The sequence below is a fragment of the Vicugna pacos genome, chromosome 32 (assembly GCF_048564905.1).
Source record: "Vicugna pacos chromosome 32, VicPac4, whole genome shotgun sequence".
NCBI lineage: Eukaryota > Metazoa > Chordata > Mammalia > Artiodactyla > Camelidae > Vicugna > Vicugna pacos.
The window spans coordinates 18353870-18378576 of record NC_133018.1 but is presented as its reverse complement, the minus strand read 5'-3'; the positions used below and the strand labels follow the sequence as shown (position 1 = coordinate 18378576).

The window sequence follows — 24707 nt, the reverse complement described above, 5'->3', positions numbered from 1 at the left end:
GTGTTGACAAGGATGTGGAGAAATTGGAACCTGCATACATTGCTGGTGAGAATATAAAATGATGCAACCACTTTGGAAAACAGTTTGGCAGTTCCTCAAAAAAAGTTAAAAATGTAGTTACCATATGATCCAGCAATTTCATTCCTAGATATCTGCCCAAGAGAATTGAAAACATATGTCTACACAAAAACTTGTACATAAATGTTCATAGCAGCACTGTTCACAGTAGCCAAAAAGTAGAAACAACCCCAGTATCCTTAAACTGTTGAATGAGTAAACAGTGGAATATTATTCAATAATAAAAGGAATGAAGTATTGATACATGCTGTAATATGGATGAATTGCCAAAACATCTTAAGTGAAAGAAACTAGTCAAAAAGACCATATATTATATGATCCCATTTGTATGAAATTTCCAGAATCAGCAAATCCATAGAAATAAAAATCAAACTAGTTAGGGGATTGTAGGGGAGGACAGTTGTGTTGGTGGGTGAGTGTTTAGGGGGAGGAAGTGACTGCTAGTTGGTATAGAGGTTTCTTTTGAAGTTGATAAAAATGATCTAAAATTGATTGTGGTGATCGTTATATGATTCTGTGAATATACTAAAAAAACCATTGAATTGTACAGTTTAAATGGATGAATCTTATGACTATATGGTAAATTATATCTGAGTAAAGCTGCTAAAAGAGATAATACAGTGTTTCCTTGATTCTAGACACATATTCTTTCCAATTTTAATTGTTTTTGCAACAGGAGTATATTTTACACTTCATATATACATTTAACATGGTAGTTGTAATTTAGTTGATGGTGTCTTATAATTGATGGCACCTTAAAATCAAGGAAACATGGTATATTTAATTGATATCTAAGAAACCAGTATAGTATTCCCTGCAACATATATGGTTAAATAGATGTTAATCAATGGCTTTCCATAGAATCTCTCACTCCTCTCAGTGATAGATTCAGATCCAGGCAATACCTGGAAGTTGGTGTGCATTTAGTTGTTGGTCTCATTTGATTATTTATTCACTAAGTTTTCGCTTTTTAGGAGAATGTTAATTTTCAAGACGAAAATTTTAATGCTTTTTTTTTCTCCTTAGCATAATATATAATATATCTTCTCAGTATGTGTTGTTTGGATTTGATGTCCCTTCATATCTTTACTGTAAAAAATTAAGATGTCTTCAAAGTAAATTCATTAAATTGTAGCTATTTAAAAATTAATATCAATAAGCAATTTGTTTACATAGGTCCATCCTTGCTAAGTGATTTTTAGAACTTACCACTTAGTCAGTTTTTGAGAATGAAGATAATGTATACAAATCTGAAAGATTTCGTGTGCAGAAAAATAATCAATTGAGCCATACAGTTTAATACAATTTAAAATGTTAGCCTGAACGTGTGTTTCTACTATATTTGTTATCCTTAATTTTATTAGGTTAAATATTTTTTGCTATTATGTTTTAATTCTGATAACTAAACAGAATATCAAGAGATATTTACAGTACTAATAGTACTTCACTTTTTGAGTTGTTAGACTTTATTTTGCTTTGGCTGTCTAACCTAAATAGAATTGTTTGGGTCAGGAAATACAAACTATTTAGTAATAAAATGGACAAATAAACTTGCTCTGCTTGGGGCATCTCTTGAAATGTTGGTTTAAAATATTAATATAAGTAATATGTTAGTGGATGCCACTAAACAATAAAATCAGTTGCATTGTTAAGTAGTAATAGAAATAATTGGCTCAAACCAATAGTCCATTAATTCAATATTTATTGAACACCTGCTACACATCAGGTACTGTGCTAAGTGCTGGGAATAGAAAGCAAAGATATTTCTATTCAAGTGCTCAGAATCTACTGGGGAAATAAGAAGCACTGGGCAATTACAGTGCAGTGCGACAAAAACACCGATGGAGCTCAGCACAGGGTTCAGTGAGAACAAAGAGGCAAAGAGCACCAGACCCTAACGAAGAGTCAGATGGCTTCCTGGAGGTGTGGCAGTTGAGTTGGGTTAAAGCTGGAGAGGTAAAGGAGTAGAAGCCACTCCATGCCAATACACAGTGACCTGAAAGAACATAAATATAGTGAGCTGAGCGAATGACAGAGAAAGAAGTGGAGATAAAAGGGCAGGCTTCTTCTGACTGCTTGTGTTTGAAAAGAAGGCAAGAGAGGGTGTGTGCAAATGATTGAGAATTGAGGGAGGACAGTCGTGTAGTGGTGTTTATAGGCTGGAGGAAAGAGTCAGACAAATGAAGATTTGAAGATTCAGGAGGAAAAAGGGAAAATTGATAACAGCCTTTCCTGTGTCCTCCCTTGTATTCCATGTGTTGCATTGAATGTTCTACAGCAATTACTGCAATATGTTAATTGTTGGCATATCTGACTCTGACTCAGCTAAACTCTAGGCTAGTCCCCAAGTCATAATTGTTCTTTCTATTTCCATGCTTTAGCACACTAGATTACACACAGCCAGCATTCAGTAAATAATCTGTTAAATAGTTGGGAGGTGGGAGTAAAGACTTAAATCTTAGATAGGAAGAAAATGACCCTTTCCACAGGTGGGAGGGGACTCAAGTAAGAATAAAAATGGCTGAAAATATTAAAATAAGATATTATGTGTGCAGTATGTGTTTTTTGTGGGTGGACAGGAAGTGGGGAGTAGGAAGTTAAGGAGTTCTTGCTTTGTTCACATCTTCCTGGGAAGCAGAGCCTTAAGCATTATACTCAGCAGCCTAGGAAAAGAATAAATTAAGCTGATGTTCAGTTGATTCATTTAGTTTAAATTTTTTAGTAACAAAATTTAGATCCATCTAAATTTTTTAGTAACAAAAAATGACTTACAAAAAGTTTCTATTTGCTTAAATAACATAAAAGTTTTAGTGTAACAGTATAATTCGTATTTTTTTACAGTAACAACCATATTATAAAACATTCACTGAAGTTAATTTACCTTTATACTCTACATATTCGTGAGATTTATTATGTAAAACAAGCTACTCATTCAGTTGTAGGATCAGTGAGATTTTTTTTTTTTAGAGAGTTTTTTTTAACTGAAGTATAGTCAGTATACAATGTTGCATTCATCTCTGGTGTACAGCTTAGCGAATCAGTTATACACACATACACACTCATATACACATACATATTCTTTCTCATTAGAGGTTACTACAAGATATTGAATGTAGTTTCCTGTGCTGTGTGGTAGGACCTTGTTGTTTATCTATTTTATATACAGTAGTTACAATCTGCAAATCCCAAACGCCCAATTTATCCCCGCCAAGGGTTTTTAATCAGAAAGTTTGCTGAAATCTTAGTGACCTTATATTTAATTTCACCAGGATTTTGAAAGATAACTTGTTAAAAACTGCATAGAAACATATGTCTGCTTTTTAAGGTATATGTTAAAATTTTTAAGAGAAGAATTTAAAATGTGATGGTAACTTTATGTTTTCTAACAGCTTTACTGAGGTAAAATGGACGTAGACTACATTGCACATATTTAAAGTATACACTGAAGTTTTGATATATGTATTCGCTGGTGAAACCATCAGCCTCGATCAAGATAACAAATATATCCATCACCCCCAAACATTTCCTTGTGCCCCTTTGTAATATCTCACTCCTGCCCCTCTTTGCCTCTCTGTTCCTCCCCAGGCAACCATTAATCTGCTTTGTTACTATGGATTATTTTTTAAACAGGGAAAGTAATATTTAAGAATTTTAAATCTTGAAAAACATTTGAGACCTTGATTCCTTGCGTCTCTGATTACATATGATATGTTTAAGGACTTGAAGATGGAAAAACTAGTCATCTAATAGCCAAAGAAGCCAGGCTGTAGGTTTAATTGGAAACCATATAGGAATGACTACCTAATTATAAGTGTGATTCATTAAACACTTTCTCTTCCCTCCTTTCCCCAGCTCCTAAAATGGGCTGTGGAGAGGGGGTGATTACAGAGGTGAATGGAAAACTCATGAATTTGCCATTAATAAATTTTTACACATTAATATATGTGTATATATTATGTGCACAGCAGAACTAAAAATAATGTTAAGGCTTTGGGCCAGATTTATTATGCAATCTACTTTCGTAGATTACTTAAACCGGAAATCCACTGTTTTAAAAAGTTGAGCCAGAATTTATAAATGTGTAATGGAAAGATCTGAAATAAACCTTTTAAAGCTCTTGAGGCTGGGAATTTATAACAGAACTATTATTCACTGAAAATCTGTGTGTATGTATATTTGTGCACTCTGCCAGAATAAGAAAACTATTAAATCTTAAAAATGTAATTTAAGTTGCCACTTAACTGTATATTAATACTTTACAAAATCAAAGCTACCAAACGTGGAAAACTGAAAATGTTTATGAGTATAGGTAATTACTCTTTTTCAAATTTTAACTTATACCTTTAGTAATGTCTTCATTGGTTTAAAGTTGAAGATTATAATGTTTTACCATTCATGAATATTGAAAATATAAATTACATCATAAGTATTGTGAAAGGAAAAGGATAAATGACTGCTTCTAGAGGAAAGAACCTGGGTTAGATTTCATTTGTGTTTTAATTTGGTTCATGGATTCCTTAAATACTTAGAGGACAAAACAGGACCTGATGATGTATTTGGCTCTGCAAATGTTATTTTTTTATATTGTGGAGTATAAAAGAATTAAGTGGTAATTTGGAATGATCATAATATTACTTTTTCTGTAATTTATTCTTCTATGTAAATTGTCCTTCATTATCATTCTAATTAACATCAAAAATTTCAATGGCCAATCTTTTACTGTTCTATATAGATATTATACAGAATGCTTTCGATGGATATGCCCTACTGTCCAGGTCTTATATTTTAAACTGTACAAAGCATCACTGTATCAACTCTCTTGGGCTGAACATTCATTTATTTTATTTTTACAGGTTTAATGAAGAGGCTAGAGGAGGAGATAAAGTTTAATTCATATATGGTAACTGAAAAATTTCCTAAAGAATTAGAGAACAAGAAAAAAGAATCGCATTTTTTACAAAAAGTGGTTTCAGAGCCTGCTATGGGCCATTCTGATCTTCTTGAACTTGAATCTAAAGTAAGTAACAATCATCTTCTTTTTATAGCTCCCAATTTAATCTCATCCCCAGTCTTGTGAAAATTATGTGAACTGCTCTCTGTAGTGTGCTACTTTTGACTCTTAAGTTAACCTGTGCTAAGAGTTGACAACTCTTATGAGTTGTTCTTTATGAGAAATTATAGCACATAATGCTGTTACTTAATCCACATGCTGTTATAAAAACCTAGTCAACTGATTAGGAAACTTAAGTAACTTGGATGTATACATTAATGCATATGATTGACTCATGGTTTTATATATGCTCATAATCATTTAGATGGCAGTTTTTTAATATTTTAAATATTCATTTTTATTTCCAAGAATAATATTATAGCAATTTTATATTTAAAGCTAATGTTTTTTATTAGCTTTTTATGCCTGCTTGAAATTACTAAACTTTCTTGTACTGCTCATTGAAACCTGATAGCATATTTCATCTTTGTTCCCCAGAAATAAAACACTAATCAAATGTACATTTTTAAAATAATAATTAAATATCATGAAAATTAACTGAAAAGTTTTGATTGCAGTCCTTTAATGTGCTCAATAGTCACTGCAATTCAATACATAGTTCTGACCATTTTATTCTTTTAATTTACATATAGAAATTCGATGTCCAAGTCAAATTTGGCTCAAATTTAATGTCATAGGATTAACAGGATAATTTTAGTCTTTTCAAAGAATAGATATACTGAAAGCCAGTTAATTTTTTTTAATTGAAGGACTGTATGCTTCTGCTGGCTTTATTCAGTTTTATTTTATTACATTTGGAAACAGTTTAGATTAACGAGTAGGATAAAGGACAGCTATCATAGAATTATAGATGATTCATTAGAACAGGAAGGATTTTCAGATGTTTATGTCAACTCTCAGCTGGGTTTGTGAAGTCCTTGTACTAAGTCCCTGGGAATGTTAGTCCAGATTTGCTGTAAGTGGTAACTTACAGTTACTTGAAAGTCACAGCCTAGGTGAAGGGATAACTTAAGATTTTTAGAAATCATCCTTTTGATAACAATGTATAAATATTTCATGTAGAATACTTTAGGATAACTTAGACATGGATGGTTAAATCCATATAAGTAATCAAATTGTGTAAATATGTATCATGAACTATGAAATACAAATTGTTTCTAAAAGTAATCATAACAACTCGCTCATAACATTAACGGAACTGTTCCTCCCATCAAAACACTGATGATAACAACTGTAAGTTCAAAGCTTTGTTTGGCCAGATGTCCCTTAGTTTATGTGATCATAGGGAGAGTTTTAACCTTTTTAACCTTTATACTGTTTTAGATAAATGAAATAAACAAACAGATCAATCAGCTGATTGAAAAGAAAATGATGAGAAATGAGCCAGTTGAAGGCAAACTGTCGCTATATAGGCAACAGGTAAGCCCATTCTTTTTGGCCCACGTATTTAGATCTGTAATCTTGTTGGTAAACGTCTTCATAAACATGGTCTATGTTATCATTAGTCTTAAAGTGAGAAGAAAGTAAAGAATCAATGTTCTTCTGTCATTGTTAATCTCCAGATTATAACAAAGAATTGGTGGAAAAACCACAAAAGACGCAAGTTTAAGTTTGAAACTCAATATATCTGATAATGCCTAGTTTCCTGAGCACCTGCCAGCTGTGGTGACAGAGCTCTTTGTGTTTATATCTGAGTGTGGAATTTGATTTTTTTATATGATAGGTTAAGTGATATAAATCAAAATATAATCTTTAATGAAATAAGGCAAAATACTTTTTCAGGTTTAAAGTTAGTTTGCACATAGAGAAAAAATTAAATTTAGTGCTAAGGCATTCATCATTTTATCCACAAATATTGAATCATGAGGGTATATATATTGTTATGTGTTTCTAGATGAGTCAAATGACAACTATAGATTCTTAGATAACAAGATTCTTAGATAACAAGAACCGAGGCAGGAAGAGTTTTGTATGAAGAATGATCTATAACCTGAGAAGATACTGAGCTACTTAACAAACCGTTATTCAAGGATGCTAGAATTTTTTAAAAACCTTTTTGTAATGGAAAAATTTAACTGTATACAAAGGTAGAGAAAACAGTTCGATAAACCCTCGTGTGTTCCTCAGCTATAGCAGTCATGGCCATTCTTGTTTTGTCTAGACCCCCAGCCCCAACTGGATTATTTTGAAGCAAATCTTAGGCTTCATATTATTTCATCTATAAATATTTCAGACTGTATCTCTAAAAAAATAAAAGCTTTTGAAAAACAACATACCATATTTGAAAATTTTAGTAATTCCTTAATATTGGGAAATATCCAATCAGTGTTCAGATTTCCTTGTCTTTTTTTTTTCTTTCTTATTTTCTATTTTTTTAGCAGCTTTGTTTTCATTAGGATCCATATAGGATTTATATACTGCATTTATTTGATACACTTAAGTCTCTTTTAATCTATAGGTTCTCTTCCCCACTTATTTATACATTTATTTAATCATTTTCTTGTGATTTACTTATTGAAGAAACTTGTTTATTTATCCCGTAGCATTTGCCATAGTTTGTGCTTTACTGATTGCAACCCTGTGGTGTCATTTTAAAACGTTCCTCTATTTCCTGAATTTCCTATATATTAGAACTGGAAGCTTGAACAAATTCTGTTTTGAAATTTTTTGGTCAGGAATACTTTCTAGGTGGTATTTTGTACTTTTCATTTTGAGGGAATAATGTTTGGTTATCTCTTATTTTGTGTGATGTTAGCAGCCATTGCTTATCATTGCCTGTCCATTAATTCCATTAGGGATTGCAAAATGTTGATACTATGATTACTTCTTCATTTATTAGCTGGACCACTTCTGGAAAGAGAAACCTCCTCTCCAACTATTTTGTTACCCTGAGTTACAGTTTATATAGGAGAGTCAGGGTACATGCTCTTTCTTACCTTTATTTATTGGTCTTCAAAACGCATTTGTTTCCTCAGTGACAGCGATCAGTTAGGGTTAAGTGATCAGTTAGAGTTAGTTTTTAATTTTTTGGTTGCATGTCTGTTTCATGTTATTATGAATCATAGATACAGTAAAATTTGATAAGTTTTAAACATTTCCCTTAATGATGCTCAGATTGCTCCATTAGCTAATAGGAGGCTTTTCAAGTTAACTTCTGAGTCCTTGTATGATTGTATTTGTCTTTGTTGATGTCGTTGCTTTCTAGTATGATTATTTCTAGGCTCATCTTTTACATTTCTTACACTAGTCCTAGAATTAGACTTTCTTCTACGAACCCCATTTGTTGTAGTAGGAAATGGTATTTACGCACCACAAACTGGGTATTAGGACTCCTTATTTCTGCTGGGGTGGCCATTGTTTTTAGGTCTTTTCAGTCAACAGAGCTAGGAAGTAAATTTCTTTTTCTGTCTCATTAAGTATACCATGTATTCATACTAACCTTTCCAGTTCAGACTACTGGGTTTTTACTTAACCTCATCAATCTCACATCTTTCTCCTTACCCTACATTGAAAATTCTGGTTCTCAGTAACATCAACATAATTGAATTCATTGTTTGCTTTATATAACATAATTCACCACTCCAACATAATTCATCATTTGCTTTAATACATACTTTACACACAGCAGTTTCAAAATTAAAGTACCGGTACTACCACCAAAAATATGATTACTGCTGAAAATTATTTTTCAGTTTGTTTTGTCTTTAGGATATATTCCACTAGGGACATATAATCAAATAACTGTTTTAAAGTCACTTGGAATAGTTCTTCTGTATGGTTATGCCACCAATTAAAACTCGATCTGCAAATGTGTTTATTTCAATTTTTAGGGATTACTTTTTAAGGATTAATATCTATACCCTTGTTTCTTTAGGGTTCTTGGCCTTTTTTCCTAGTTTTACAAACTTTTTATAACAGGAGTATTTGCTCTTTATCTAGCTTATAAATGTAACATTTTCCCATCGTTTGGTATTTGCATTTTTACTTTGCTCATGGTGTTCTTTTGCCATGGGAAAGTTCTTCACTGCTGTGAAATCAAATTTATCATTTTTTTCCTTTATTATTTCAGATTTCAAGTCATATTTAGGAACATTTTTTTCCTTCTTACAAGTTATGGAGAAATTTACTCAAGTTTTCTTTTCGGAATTCTGTGATTTGATTTTTTATATTTAAATCTTTGGTCTATTTAGTATTTTGGGGGGGAGGTTTCATATATGGTATTTACTGTATATGGCTATCCAGTTGTCCAATTTTCCCAATACCAGTTAGTAAAAAGTTCATTTTTCCCCTAATGAATTTGAGATTCTTCCTCTGTTTTACTTTAAATTTTTAAATGCTATTGGATTTCTTTTAGGTTTTCTGTTGTTCCACTGACCTGGCTATTTATGTACCCATATTAACTGTTTTAATTATAAAAGTTTTATAATCAAGTTCTAATATCTAATAAAACTATCCACCTTCACCCCTAGTTGCTCTACTTTTTCAGGGTTTTCCTTACAATGCTTATTTATATGTTCTTCCAGATAAGCTTTATTATCAATTTATCTAGCTCTGGAAAGAAATCATGCTTTTAAAAAGTACTGCAGTTGCTTTATATTTATCAATTACCTTAGAGCCTGCATCTTTACAATATTTTCTTCCTATCTAAGAGCATGGTATGTCTCTCCATTTGTTTAAGTTTATTTTTGTGTCTTTCAGGATTGTTTAATAGTTTTCCTCATATAATTTTGGAACTTCTCTTGTTAGCTTATGCTTACATATTTTATTTTTTACTTTTGTAAATGAGGGCTTTTCTTTCCTTATATTTTCTGACTGATCTTTGAAAGCTATTGATTTGTTTCCCGTAGATTCTTTTGACTTTTTTTAGGTACATAACCATATACTATGAAAATTCCACTGTTTCCTTTCAAATTCTTACGCTTCTTATTGCTTTCTCGTGTCTAATGGTTTGAGCAAATACCTTCAAGACAATGTGAAGTTGTAGTGGAGGTGCTGGGCATTTTTATCTTGTTTCAGACTTAAGTGGAATATTCCCTCATATTTATCTATTAAATAAGATCCTGGTTTGAGCTGAGGTTTATATTTATTTATTTTATTGTATTAAGAAAGTATACCATCAATTTCTATACAATCCTGACTCTTATCATTCCTCTCATTTTTGGCTGGAATAATTCTATAGAGAGAAACATTACTTCATCGCCTGTCTTTTCATTTTTTAAACAGGAAGGACAATAGAATTTTTAAAAGGGTTTGCACTAGAGATTTCCCCTCTTGTCAAATTTATTTGAGGAAAATATTTGTACTGTTTCACTTGAGAAGACGGCTAATGTTTTTCTTACACTAGTACAGCCATGGTTCATTTAAGGAAATCCCCCAAGAATTGCTAACTAATATAAAATGCTGCGTTTATGGCTAAAAGCAGCCATCTGGATTGTGTAAACATTTGCATGACTCTGGCGAGTCAGATGTTTGATTTTGAACCTGCATTTTATTTATTAAAATTCCCCAAATGTAATAGATGGTTTAACATTTCATTTTGAAAGCATGGACATTAAATTTAGATAAGATGACCTGTGTCGTAGTTTTGAGAATAAAGCATTCTTATTTTCTTCCAATGAGAGGAAACCTACCATGCAGAAAAAAAAATCAACTTAGTGTTAGCTTCTGTTTACTTACCTAGAATATATTTTCATTAGCATTTGAGTGTTACTTGACAAGATTTTAATATTTTTATTACTATTGCATTTTTGTTTCTCTGCTGATTTGTGCAGTATTTTCAGGGCTTTTGTCTTCCAAAATATTTTTAGGTTGCTGTTTGATATACATTACATGCTCATACTAAATATATAACTAGTGATAATAGGTAGTAGGGCAAGCACTATTAGTCAGGACAAGTCAGCCTGATATTGAAAATTTAGCTCAGTGAAATCTAAAAAGTACATAATTTCACAAGATAATAGAAGGTTGATTGTATGTCTTATTTTACATTCATATTTAATGCTCAATTAGGCATCCATCATTTCTCGTAAAAAAGAAGCCAAAGCTGAGGAACTTCAGGAAGCAAAGGAGAAGTTAGCCAACCTAGAGAGAGAGGTGTCAGTAAAGACAAATCAGACCCGTGAATTTGATGGCACCGAAGTTTTGAAGGGGGATGAGGTAAGTTGAGGTATTTAATAGGACAAAAATATGAGTACTGTTTTCATTTGAAACTATTAATGTTCTTCACTTTTTTAGTTTGACTGTCAATAATGGGAAGTAAATTTATTTTGTGGAGCCTGTTTATTTAAAACTGAAAATCCTTTGCAGTAATATTGAGATATTCTTAATATATAATGATAGAAATTTTAGTGATTTTATGAGATAGTGTTCCAAATTTTCACCTTTTAATTAAGTGGATTTATGCTGAATTTGTTTATTATAAGTATTAAGTTATTAAAGTAAAATCAAATGAGTTAGAACTAACAGATAAGACAAATATTCATATTTGTTGATAAATATAATTCCGCAGAGGGCTGAGAAAAATATCATCACTAACTAACTTTGTCAGTAATGTTTATCTGGCCAGTGGGACTAGCACTATTAAAATGTCTTCATTGTAGATGCTTATAAATTTTAAAAATAGTTATGTCTTACATTGCTATATACTTTACATTTTGAACAATGCTTTAACAGCTGTCATTTCATTTATCCTTCTGTCAGGACCATGAGATAAGTGGGACAAGTAATGTTGTCATTTATAGATGGCTAAACTTAAGCACCAAAAATATAACCCCCATCTCCTTTTCCTAAAGTTAGCTCAAGAAGGAGTGAATAAATGAAGCAAAATATCTTGTCTTCAGCTCAGTGCCTTTTTTTTTTTTAGCAAATCAAGTGATAGGTCATATTTTAATTCCTAAACATTGCCTCGCTTTACCACTTCTCACAGCTTTTTATTTTTGTATTAGCTACTAACCCCTAGCAGAAGCTACTTTGAAAAGCTGCTCCAATCTAAATCTCATTTTTGGCTTTGAGAAGTAATTGAATTCATACTGGTACAAACTGGCAGTGAATCTTCACTTTGCCAAAGACAGATGAATTTTTTCCACAGCACCACTTTTCTCTGGGGCTCCTGATTGTAGCCTCCCAGTGTGCCTTCTATCTTATTGAGGAGGTAGTGGATTTCAGAAGTCAGCAGTTGATTGAAAAATTCCTTTGGCTTTTAACATCCACTTCCAGATTGCTTTAAGACATGTAAGTATTTTAAATGATACTTGGAAGCCAACAGAGTGTGCTTTGTGACATCCTTGCTATCCAGGAAAAAAAAAAGATTAATATGGAGCAGTTTTGCTTTATAAGAGACCATACCCACTCCTAGCATTTTTATCTTTTCTTGAGGAAAATGCTGCCCAGCTGATAAGAAACACCAAATACTATGGCCATATTTGGCATGAATAGTACTTATAAATTCAGTATTAGATATTCCCTCTATGCAAATATGAGGGAAAAGGACTTAGTATCAAGCTATTAACTTTTATTTTTGACAAATTATGGTGAATAGGAGAAATATCTGCGGACAGAAAAAGGTATACTATTTTTTTTAAGGAGAAAGGGATAACTTTGGATATAATAATGTCAACTTAATTTTTAATTAATGCCTGGTCAGGAACTAGAACAAATCAAGTAAATCATTTGGCAGTTACCTAAAAGAACAGAAGGTATTGGGGAACATTACGCATAATTTTATAAAGAACAAATCTTGGTAGACCAATTTTGTTTTCTACTTTGATAAAGTGGTAGACCATATGGACAAAAGGGAGGAAGTTTGTTATACTTAAAATTATATAATATAGCTGGACTTCACTGAGGTTTCATTTGGTATCACATGGTAATTACCAAAAAATCATGTTCTTTGCCACCCATCTGTTAATGCAGTTGGTGAGAGGGTATCAAGAAACAGTAGCATGGTGTTTGAAAAGAATACTATGCCAGGAGTCACAGAAGAATGATGAAAGAGAGGGCTGACATTTATTGAGCACTTTTAATACAGGCTCTGTGCTAAATGCTTTGCAAACTTATATTTCTTTACTTCTTGTAAGAGATATTACTGTTTTTTCCATTTCACAATTGATTGAAGCTCAGGGAAATTATGGATTCACACAGTTGTGGCCAAGTGGCCACATGGAATCCAGTCTTTCTTACATGTTCCTGTTGACCTTGAGCAAATTACTTCTCTATCTGTAAAATGGGAGTAATTGCACTTCATTGTCGTTAGGAAGAACACATAAAATAATGGATGCCCAAGCTTCTGAGAAACTCAAAGGCTAAATCAGTGTATGACATCTGGCATCCAAAAGTAATCATTCCCACGGGCCCCATGTTATTGAATGTGGGAGAAACAGCCTAGTGGAATAGTTAAGAGCCTGGTCTCCAGAACTTGGTTTGAGTGCAGATTCTGGTTTTGTCAGCCCACCAGCTGGGTGACCTTGGGCAGGTTTCTTAGCCTCTTTTTACTCAGCTATAAAATGTGACTGTTATTAGTATATACCTCCTAGAATTATTATTGTGTGGATTAAATGTGTCAATACTTGTAAAGTCCTTAGAATAGCACCAGGTACATACTATATGCTAAATAAGTGTTATTAGCGCTTAATGATTTTATATATTTGTCATTTACTTGGATGAAGAATTTGAAAGCTAGGAATATAGCTTACAGCTTAAAAATTGAAATTTGTATTTCCCAGATTGGGAGCAATTCAGTAGAAATAAGTATGAAATAGTTTCTGTTTGGATAAATAATTCACACAGAATCAAGATAGAATAAGTTAGCACTAATGAGTTATTTTAGCTGCCGTTCACTGGGGAATAACTGTGCTCAATCTTGAACACTTTAAAAACATATCCTTGCTGCTGGTTGCACAATATGAATGCACTTAATGTCACAGAACTGTACACTTAAAAATTGGTTAAAATGGTAAGTTTTATGTTGTTTATTTAGCCACAATAATATATACATACAATATATCCTAATTCATCCTCTTAAAAAAGCCTATGAGATAAATATTACCTCCATTTTATAAGTGAAGAAACAAGCTTAGAGAAATTTAAGTAACTTGCCTGAAGTCACACACTGAGTTGCAGAGTAAGGATTTAAACCCAGATCTGAATGCCTCTGCAGCTGTGCTTCCCAAGTGAATACTGAGCAATTTTTTTTTTAAATTTCTTTATTGAAGTATATATATGTATATAAATATATTCCTTTTGATATTCTTTTTCATTATAGACTGTTACAGGGTATTGAATATAGTTCCCTGTGCTATACAGTAGAACCTTGTTGTTTATCTATTTTATGTGTAGTAGTTAGTATCTGCAAATCCTAAACTCCCACTTTATCCCTCCACACCACACCCTACTTCAAGGCACCATTAGAATGAGTTAATTTTAAGATTCATATTTGACTCTAAATAGGACCACATTGTAGGCAGCCATTACTGGAAATGTTAGCTTGCTAAAAACTGTATGACAGCCATTTGTTTGGAAATAAACCTTCATTCCTTGATTATCCATATGTAGTTGATTAATCTTTTCTTGGAAAAATTTAGGAATGTGACTGTGTTAGTAAGAAAAAGCATAGCAAGTATTATGCATAATTTATATTCCTTTGTCATTTTCTCTTCAAAAGTCAGTAAGTTTTTGAAGTTCAGTATTGAAATGTGCATTTTGATGCTTCCTATGGCCATTAAAATTCACATTCCAGATGTTACATTTTGTCTGAGAATTTAAACTCTTCTGATTGCAGATGACAAGTGCTACAAGTATTTGTTCTTTACTAGACTTTATCATTAGTGTTCCCTTGATTTTTCTTATTAGTAAAAGATAGAGGGTAAAAATGCTTCTTTCCATTATACTTTGGCTACCATTTTAATATTTTATTTTCATCATATTGCCTTGTAGGCAATATACAAGAATAAGCACAGGAGTGTGTTTATCTCTTATCCTGCCAGACTTCTGACATAGGTAGGAGTTTCTCTAACAATTGAAATTATGTTCTCAGTGATAAAGATTTTCTTACCAGTCTAGTCTATCTTGATTTCTTTTTTATTCAAGTATTCGATAGGTGACAAAAAGGTTATGTTTAGAGACTACAGTCCTCTAACTAAAAATTGATAATAATGAATATCTAATTGTCCTTTCTATCTTGAATTTTTATATTGGATTTAAGTGCATAATAAAGTATAAATCTCATTGAATTGATATTCCTAAAGAATTTTGATTGCTGTCATCTCTGAGATAAGTCACCCCCAAAATGCCATGGCACTTTGCCCTTGATCCTGACCTATTTATTCTTATCAATAATTTAGATTAATAAGAAATGTTTATTATGTAATTAGAGTGTGCCATACGCAATGCTAAGCTTATTATATACATTATCTCATTTATTCCATTGAACAACTCTCTGAGATAGATATGATTATTATTCCTAGTTTTTACAGATAAGGTAACTGTGGCACACAGAGGATTTATGCTAACTTACTCAAGGTCACATTGCTAGTAAGTAGTGGTACCATAATTTGGATTGAGTAGTCTGGCTCCAGAACCCTTAATAATTTTTACATGACAGGAGGCTAGAAAGAATAGTCAATCGAGGACAGATGATAGAATTGTGATTCAAAATCATCTTGGTAAATAAGAGCATTATGCTTAAGCAAACGAAATGCCATTAATGGGATTGTAAATAAAATGTCCTAGAATGAGTTTTATCTGTAGCTCAGAATCACCCATTAGTAATGCAATCTTTAAAAAATCAAAATATTTTACTCCATTATAAAAATGCAGTATCCTATTTATGCTAAAATTATGCCTGGAATATTATTTTACATTTTTGGCTTCATGTTTAAGGGAGACATAGTCAAGCCAGAGCCTAGATGAAGGTGACTAAAACAGATGAAAAGTGTGGAAACATTCATAAAAAGAATTAATTATGTATTCACTGAGAACAAAAAACTAAAGAGAGACATAATAGAATTGCATTTAAACATCAAAAGGATTATGAGGAGAATGGAGTGCAGAAAAGGGTTAACAAACAGGTCGGAAACTACTCTTAGAAAAACTTGCTCGTAAGATTGGCCCTTGGCTCGCATCTGGGAACTTGGATTTTAGGAGGATTCCCACCATTCCTTGGTAAGAATGGCTCATGTGCCTAAACTGTATGTACAGAGTGTGGTTTATGTTGAGCACCTGCTTTCTTTCCTTCCTGGAGTCTGGAATTTTGGTAGGGGCCAGGCAGAGTACGCTTACGTGACCAGCCCCCAGTAGAAACCCTGGGCGCCGAAGCTCTAATGAGCTTCCCTGGTTGGCAGCATTTCACACGCATTATTATAACTCATCGTTGGAGGAATTAAGGGAGAAGACTCTTGGAAGCTTGCCCCTGGTTTCCTCCTGACTTCACCCCATGTGCCTTTTCCGTTTGCTGGTTTTGCTTTGTACCTTTTCACTGTAATAAAACATAGCCAAGAATATGACTTTATGCTGAGTCCTGTGAGTTCTCCTAGCAAGTCAGTAAACATGAGGATGGTCCTGGAGACTCCTGATACAGATGGATTAGTAGTATTCTTGTTTTTGGATGGAATGTTCTTTATAGACCTATTAAGTCCATCTGGTTTAATGTGTCACTTAAGACCAGTATTTCCTTATTGATTTTCTGTCTAGGTGATTTGTCCATTGATGAAAATGGGTGCTAAAGTCCCCTGTTATTGTGTTGCTGTCAGTTTCTCCCTTTACGTTTGGTAATGTTTGCTTTATACTCCTATCTTGGGTACATCTGTATTTACAATTGTTGTATTTCCTTGTTGGGTTGATCCCTGTATCATTATGTAATGGCTTTCTTTGTCTCTTGTTACAGTCTTTGTTTAAAGTCTGTTTTGTCTGATGTAAGTATTGCTATCCCAGCTTTCTTTTTGTTTCTATCTGCATGGAATACCTGTTTCCATCCCTAAATCAAACTGAATTCAATAGTGCATTAAAAGAATCATGTACCATGACCAAGTAGGATTTTTTCCAGTGTATAAATAATAATAATAAAATGAAATAGAATAATTTTTTAAAAAATCAGATTATACAATTAATACTTGAATATATTCTCATGATATGAAAATCAAACAATACACATAAAACAAAAGTCCCCCTTGATTACGTCCTTCCCCCATTCCCAGCCTCTCAGACATTTTTCCAAAGAAAAACCACTGCTACCAGTTTTGAACACTCTTTCAGTCCTTTCTCTGTTGATAGATACAGATATAGATAATAATGTTTTGTGGATTTAAAAATATGAATGGTGTACTATGTGTATTATGCAACTTGCTTATAATAACATGTCTTAGAGATTTTTCATGTCAGTAAATGAAGAGGCTATTCTCTAGAGGTTAAAAAAATCAGCTCTGGAGCCGTCTGTGTGCAGATCTTTGCTCTGTTCAACCTTAACATGTTACTTAACTGCTCTGTGCCTCAGTTTCCTTGTCTATAAGGTGGGAATAATAACAGTCCTCACCTCATATGATGGTTGCAAGGGTTAAATCAGTTATAATATAACTAAGCAGAACACAACAGTGGCTGGCTTATAGGAAGCACTTCATAAATATTACCTACAGTTATAATAATAGTTATCTTGTACTTTAAAAAATTTAACTGCTATGTTGTGTTCTATAGAATGTATGAGTAATTTCTTTATTCCCACCAAGAGTATACGAGAGGATCTGTTTCCTCTTTTACTTAAAACAGCACTTGATTCTGGATCTTTTAATTTTTTTGTCATTCTGACAGAATCTTGTTTTAATTTTCATCTTTCTTGATTGAGATTGAACATCTGTCCACATACATGTTTGGTCATTTATATATCTATGGTCATTTGCCTGTTTATTTTCTTCACTTTTTCTTAATGAATTGAATTTTTCTTATCTATTTGTCATATTTTTATAAATATTCTGTGTATTAACTGAGGTAATTGGTTTCTTCTGGTATGTCATTTGTCTCTTAACTTTGTATATGCTGTCTTTTGTTACACAGAGGGTTTTCTTCCCTTTTTTCCAGACACTTTTATTGAGATATAATTACCTTACAATAAACTGCTTATATTTAAAGTTTAAATTGTTACTGTTTTTCCAAGTTACGATAACTTTATGTATTGGGACAGCATTTGAATATTAAGTGTCCTTAGTTTTCCATAATTTGGAGTGTGGTAAAAGTGTTTACATAGAGATATTTTACTTTATGCAGGTTTTAGGGTAGAAGAGATAGAAAAACAGAGTGTTATAGCGTAGTATAATAGTGATGTTCATAATTATGACTCTTAGTTGTCAATAAAAGGTTGCTGTGGTTAATATGATTTTAGAATAAGAAAAAGCTTGAGTGGCATCTCTCCCAGGAATTTTACCATGTTCATTTTTTCCCAGCTCATATCCCCACATCCCTGAAATATATTCCTATAGCACTCTGTTCATGTGTGTTGTAATATACAACACACTTAAGAGCACTTATTCAGTCTCTGCTTCCCCTAAGAAACCAGTAAACTCCATGATGGCAGGGCCATCTCTCTTTTTCACCATCATTTACTTAATAGCTGGTATGTGGTAAGACACTTGGTAAATGTCAGAGGTGGAAAGGCAGAAAACCTAAATAAAAGTATGTAATCTAATCTAGATATATAATTTTTCATTAGAAAGTTGGTAATATTTTAAATGTCTTGGCACTTCAGTTGATAGGAAAAATTATTTATATGTAAGTCTTCATCCTAACCATAGTTGTTTATTTTACTGTATAAAGTTATTTTTACATACCTAGCCAGAAACCTAACTGTGCCGTTTAATGTGGTAGCTTACAGTCAATTCTTTTGGTAAGTATGATTTTTATCCTTTTATAGGCAACAATCTAAGCTTAATGACTTTGTTCTACTTAATAGAAGAGCAAAGAATAGAGGCTATACTTCTGTGCTTCTCGAAGAATAGCAGCACCACATGGCTACTGATGTTTGCTGTCTTCATCACTTCGATATCTCTGAATCTCTGCTTTAATTATTTGAAAAGCAAAACAAAAAATTAGCCCCAACGATGCAGTGCTAGTATTCTTCTCAGAGCTGTCATTCAAATGAATGCATGCCTTTTGGGTCTAAACTTTTTTATAGCAACAAATGAACTTCTGGTTAAGGTTCCATTGGCATTTCATGCATTGCAAGGTTATTCCTGGTTTATGGTGTATGGGTTTAGAGTTCGTTGTGTTTTCTTTCCTAACCATTACAAGAAGCTCAGCTATTTTACAGTTCATGGCTACTTTAAAAATGTGCTTGATCAAATAGTATGTATAAGCAGCTTCAGAAAGAGCCAACCAATTCATTCTACGGCTACTGACAGAAATCCTAGAGCTAAATTACAAAGATTATGAAATCGTCTTTAAATACTTCAAAGAGAAGCACAATGAAGATAAGGGAATCCTGGCAAGATTTGCTGCAGCTGTCAGATCCTGAAAAATTAGGAATCAAATTTTGACACTTGTAATTGAATCATCCACCCTTCTAAGTGAGCCCAGGCAAACCTGTGATATTTTTAGAACCTTTCAAATCACATTACACTCTTCAGAGTTCATAGCAGGACCTGAGGCCCCTAAAATTTCCCAAGAGATGGAACAAAACAGAATCAAATAAATTTGACTCAATTCGCTGTAATAGAAGTAGGGTATTATAGATGCAGCCTAGGTAATGCCACATTTTAACCCAAAATTTGAAAACTTTTCATAGAAAAATTTTTTGAAAGTTAACTGCTTGGATAGCAGTTGAAAAACCCTTTAGAGATATAGTAACAGCTGTGTGGTTGTGATTTGATTTATAATAGAAGCACAGAGACCTTGGATGGCATGATTAACTGTGTTTCACAGATGAATGTTCCTGTGCCACAAGTTTCTATTAAGACAGATTTCTACTAGCATATATCATATAGCTTATTATAGACTCTCCAGAGAATCAGCAGTTAACTATATCCACTACCATATGGAGGTAATTACATTGTTTATGCTTGACTTGGTGAGATTTTCTAATTTAAAGTTGAAAACATAAAGCTAAGAGGTTGGAAAAGGTTAGAATAGTATTTGTATGTCTCTATTTGTATATTACACTAGTTATGGTGGGTGATTTGAAGAGACTATCATTTTAGCAGAAAACAGAGGTTGCTTTGAAACACTGTTTTCTTGCCTTAAAACAAATAGTAACTCTTTGAGACCAGACTCTAGCAGGGTCCAGATGATTTATGTCATGAAGCGTGACTTGGAAAGATGTCCTTTTCAGGTTTCCTGCAAGTCTGAATTCAGGCAGGATAGAAACACTGACAAATGGGCAAAGAAGTTGTGGGTGTCCATTTGGGCATATTCATTCCACTCTTGATCAATTGGTGTTACCTCATCTTACACCTAACTCTTGGGCCTATTTCTGTAGTTTTTTGTGCTTAAAAATCATTTGATGAAATAACTGACAAAGATGTGACTTAATTAAGAAGTGGGGGGGGGGAAGCATGCATATTGGACTAACAGGATTTGAGGACAAAAGTATTCATTCTAATCCAGTTCTTCTAACTTGCTGAACTTTGGGAGTTGTATTAATTTCTCTATGGATTTGCGCCTCTGTGAAAGGGAAATGGTGTTTTAAAAAATAGCTCTTTGTGGTTCTTAACAATATAAAGTACTTTTTATATGGTTATCTTGTAAAGCCTTCACAGCTAATTACTGTGGAAATAGTTTCATACCAGATACTGGGGTGGAAATTTTGCAGCAGGAGCAGAGATTGTTTCTGCATAAATATCCAGAATGATGTCTGGAATCCAGTAATACTTTTGAGTTCTAGATAAGCTTGAAAAGCATTTGTAAATGGTTACATACTTAGGGAAATAAACTGCCTTGTCCTTTTAAAAAGCTAGCCCAGATTTTGATCATTACTATTAAAGGTTCTAAAACATATTAAATGGATAAAAGGAGAAAGAACATCTGTCAAATTCCATTTTGATCACAAAGTAGCTAAGTCTGTAAAATTGGTCCTGAAGCCAGAAGCTAGCACTATAAAGCATTAATCTAACTGATCTTAGCATATAAAATGATGGCTGCCCCTTAATAAATGACAAATTTAGATTAAAATGTATATTGGTCCAAATTATTAGTAATAGCTTCTATAATGTGCCTTCATGCACAGTGGCAATCTTTATAGTTCACTTTCATGACAGATTCGCTTGATTGACCTGTACTATTGAACGCTTTTTCCTTAATATTTCAAGGATTTGTTGCTTATCTCCTATACCACAGTTCCTTTGAAATATTTTTTCAATTTTTAAATACTTAAGAAATAAATCTCAGAGAATTCACTCATAACCCTACCTGCCCAACACAACAGCTATTTTTATATCTTCATTCTCTCCCAGTCTTGGTTTATATGCATATATACAAAATTTTTACACAGTTGTACTCAGCATATGTAACTTGTAGTTTCTCACAGTAGTGATTGTTCTGTTTTAGTTCTAAAGAGCATTGCATCACACCTAGATCTTTACTTTTCTGTTCATTCTAATTACTTGATATCTTTTAAATTTCTTTAATATTTAGAAGGAATGGTAATTATCTCTTATTTCCTAGCTACTCTTTAACTGTGTTCAAATAGAATGACAAATGTTATTAACCATTATCCATTATTCAATTTTTATGGTATTTTAGTACATTTTATAGATCTTGTTTAAAAACTTACCCAAGATCACTAAGTGGTGGAGCCAGGATTTGAAATTATGTTTCTCTGACTCCAAAGCCCATGATCTCAACAACTCTGAATTGCTTCTTTGACCCTTTTGTACTACTCCTAGGACCTTTAATGAGTAAGTTCTAAATGAAATTATTTGTGAGTTTTTGCTCAGATAAGTTATTATAACACAGAATTATGAGCAAGTTTAATTTTTAATACTCAAAATCTATTCAAAATAAAATTTATCAGCTGTTAGGTTTTTGTTGGTGATGGGCTTTTTGAGAGTAGATTGTTCTTTTAGTTTAATTATAATTTTTTAGGTTAATGCAAATATGTAGTTTAAAAATTAAAACAGTTCTACAAAGCTCATAATGAAAATAATGATTCCCATCTATGCTTCCAAGTCATGCTTCCTTGAGGCAACCACTTTTAATGCTTTTAGTTGTTTCTTCTAGTATTTACCTCTGTATTTCTTTTTTTTAATTGAAGTATAGCTGATTTACGATGTTGTGTTAGTTTCAGGCGTACAGCAAAGTGATTCAGTTATTCATACATATATATACATATATATGCCTTTTTAGATTCTTTTCCATTATAGGTTATTACAAGATATTGAATGTAGTTTCCTGTGCTATACAGTAGGTCCCTGTTGTTTATCTGTTTTATATAGTAGTGTGTATATGTTAATCCCAAACTCCTAATTTATTCCTCATTCCCACCTCTGTATTTCTAAACAACATGTTTATGCCAAAAGTTCTCGATATTTTTCAGTTTTGGACGTAGTACCATAGGAAATGAGGATTTAGCTCTAACACTCTACATTCCCTGTGCAACCCCCATACCCATCCATTCTTTTTTTGTTTTGTTTTTGGGGGTAATTAGATTATTTATTTATTTATTTATTTTAATGGATGTACTGGGGATTGAACCTAGAACCTTGTCCATGCTAAGCACGTGCTCCACCACTGAGCTATACCCTCCACAACATCCATTCTTTATAGCCTTCCAGTATAATTATAATTTTTGGTTTAATCATTCTTTACTATATTCATTATGATGATTGTCTAAACATACTGTTTATAGCTGAGCCACATAGTATACTGTAGTTATATATCCTCTCTTGTACACTTTTGTTTTTCTCCTTAAATTAATACTGACCTCATTTCATGTTTTTGTTTGGTTAGTTTTTTATTTACCTATCACTCACTCAGCTCTAAACCTTCTGATAGAACTGTACTGTTTCTCTCAATATGGCATATGGTCATACACAGTAATCTATTAATTACATTTTTTAAACCATGGATTCATTCTTTCTAGAGTCCCTCTCATTCTGTTTGGGTCTGGGAAAATGAATTTCTAGGCTTGTTGTACAATGGTAATCTGGGGCTTCACAGTCATTACCCTGGGGATTTCTTGTACCACTCTCCTGTTTTGAATCCCCTGTTTCCCACATACCAAGTCTTCTCTTTCTTGGTTTATTTCCTGGTTATAATAGAGAACGTTCCTTAAAATAGGGACTTGGAAGATAAATTTGTGTGAGTCTTGCTTGTTTGAAACAGTCTTTATTCCATCCTCAAACATGATTGATAGTTTGACTAAATAGTGAATTCTGGTTGAAAATCTTTTTCTCTGAGAATTTTAAAGTCACCGTTCTATTGCCTTCTACTGTTTCTTATTGCTCTCTGAGGGTATTCTGATTCCAAGTCCTTTGATGTGACCTTTTATTGTTGTTACTATTATTTTTATTTTACCTCTCCTTGAAACTTTTGGAATCCTCTCTACCTCTGGTTTTCTAAATTTATAAGATTACAGATTTAAGTATAATTATTTCTTTCATTGAGTTAGGCATTCCATTGGCTCTTTTTTTTTAATTGAAGTATAATCAGTTTGCAATGTTGTGTCAGTTTCTGATGTACAGCACAATACTTCAGTCATACAGGAACATACATATATTCATTTTCATATTCTTTTTCACCATAGGTTACTACAAGATACTGAATATAGTTGCCTGTGCTATATACCATTGGCTCTTTTAATTTGGAATCTTATGTCCTTCAGTTTTTGGAACTTTTCTTGTATTATTTCTATCTTTTTTTTTTTCTTTTCTCTTTTCCTGGTACTCATTGGTTAGATGTTAAAATATTTAATTTTTTAAAACTGTGTAGTATTAAAATGTGTGTGTGTGTTATGTGAGGAGTAAAGAAATATGAGATCTTGAACATGTATGTACTTTCATTGCTCAGCTTAAGAAAGAAAAAACCTTTGAGTTTCCTTGTGTGCCTCTTCCCTATCCCATCCAGTTTCCATTCCCTCTCAGATGTAACTACGATCTTGAGTTCGGTTTTTATCATTCTCTGACTTTTATTAACTGTTTGACCACCATCCATTTGTATCCTTAAACAATATGTTATTTAGTTTTCCTAAGCAATACTAATGGGCACATACTCTATGTATTCTGTAACTTGATTTTTGGCTCTGCATTACTTCCTTGAATCTGTAATTGTTTATTTTCACTGTATATACTATACTGTGTGATATACAGCAGTTTGTTGTATTGTGTTTTCTAATTTTTTGCTATTGCAGTGTTTCTATCAACATTTTTATGTGTATAAATCCCCTAAGTGACTATGAGCAAGGATTTTTCCAGGGTAGTGTTTTCTAACTTTTTTCAAAATAGGACACTTAAAGAAAATGATTATTGTTCAGCATACTGAAGTGAAAGGACAGGCTGTTTACAGCTGAGAGTAACTGGCTTGGGAGTTCTTTGTAATAATGTGCAGCTTCTGCAAAGTCTGAGTGGGTTAATATCTTGGCACACCCATAATATTTGTGCCACACGAGTGTACTGGAGCATACTCCATTTAGGAAGCTCTAGAGCAGTGC

General features: G+C 32.8%; 1 protein-coding gene across 8 annotated transcripts in view; it reads left to right on the top strand.

Moving 5' to 3' along the window:
* The window catches only part of IFT81 (intraflagellar transport 81), a 167663-nt gene that overhangs the window by 109293 nt on the left and 33663 nt on the right, over positions 1 to 24707 (top strand). For all 8 annotated transcript variants that reach the window (XM_072953298.1, XM_072953294.1, XM_072953296.1 and 5 more), the window contains 3 exons: positions 4932 to 5095; positions 6413 to 6508; positions 11099 to 11245. In XM_072953298.1, the coding sequence (XP_072809399.1) occupies positions 4932 to 5095; positions 6413 to 6508; positions 11099 to 11245 (407 nt within the window). The remainder of the gene's footprint in view (positions 1 to 4931; positions 5096 to 6412; positions 6509 to 11098; positions 11246 to 24707) is intronic.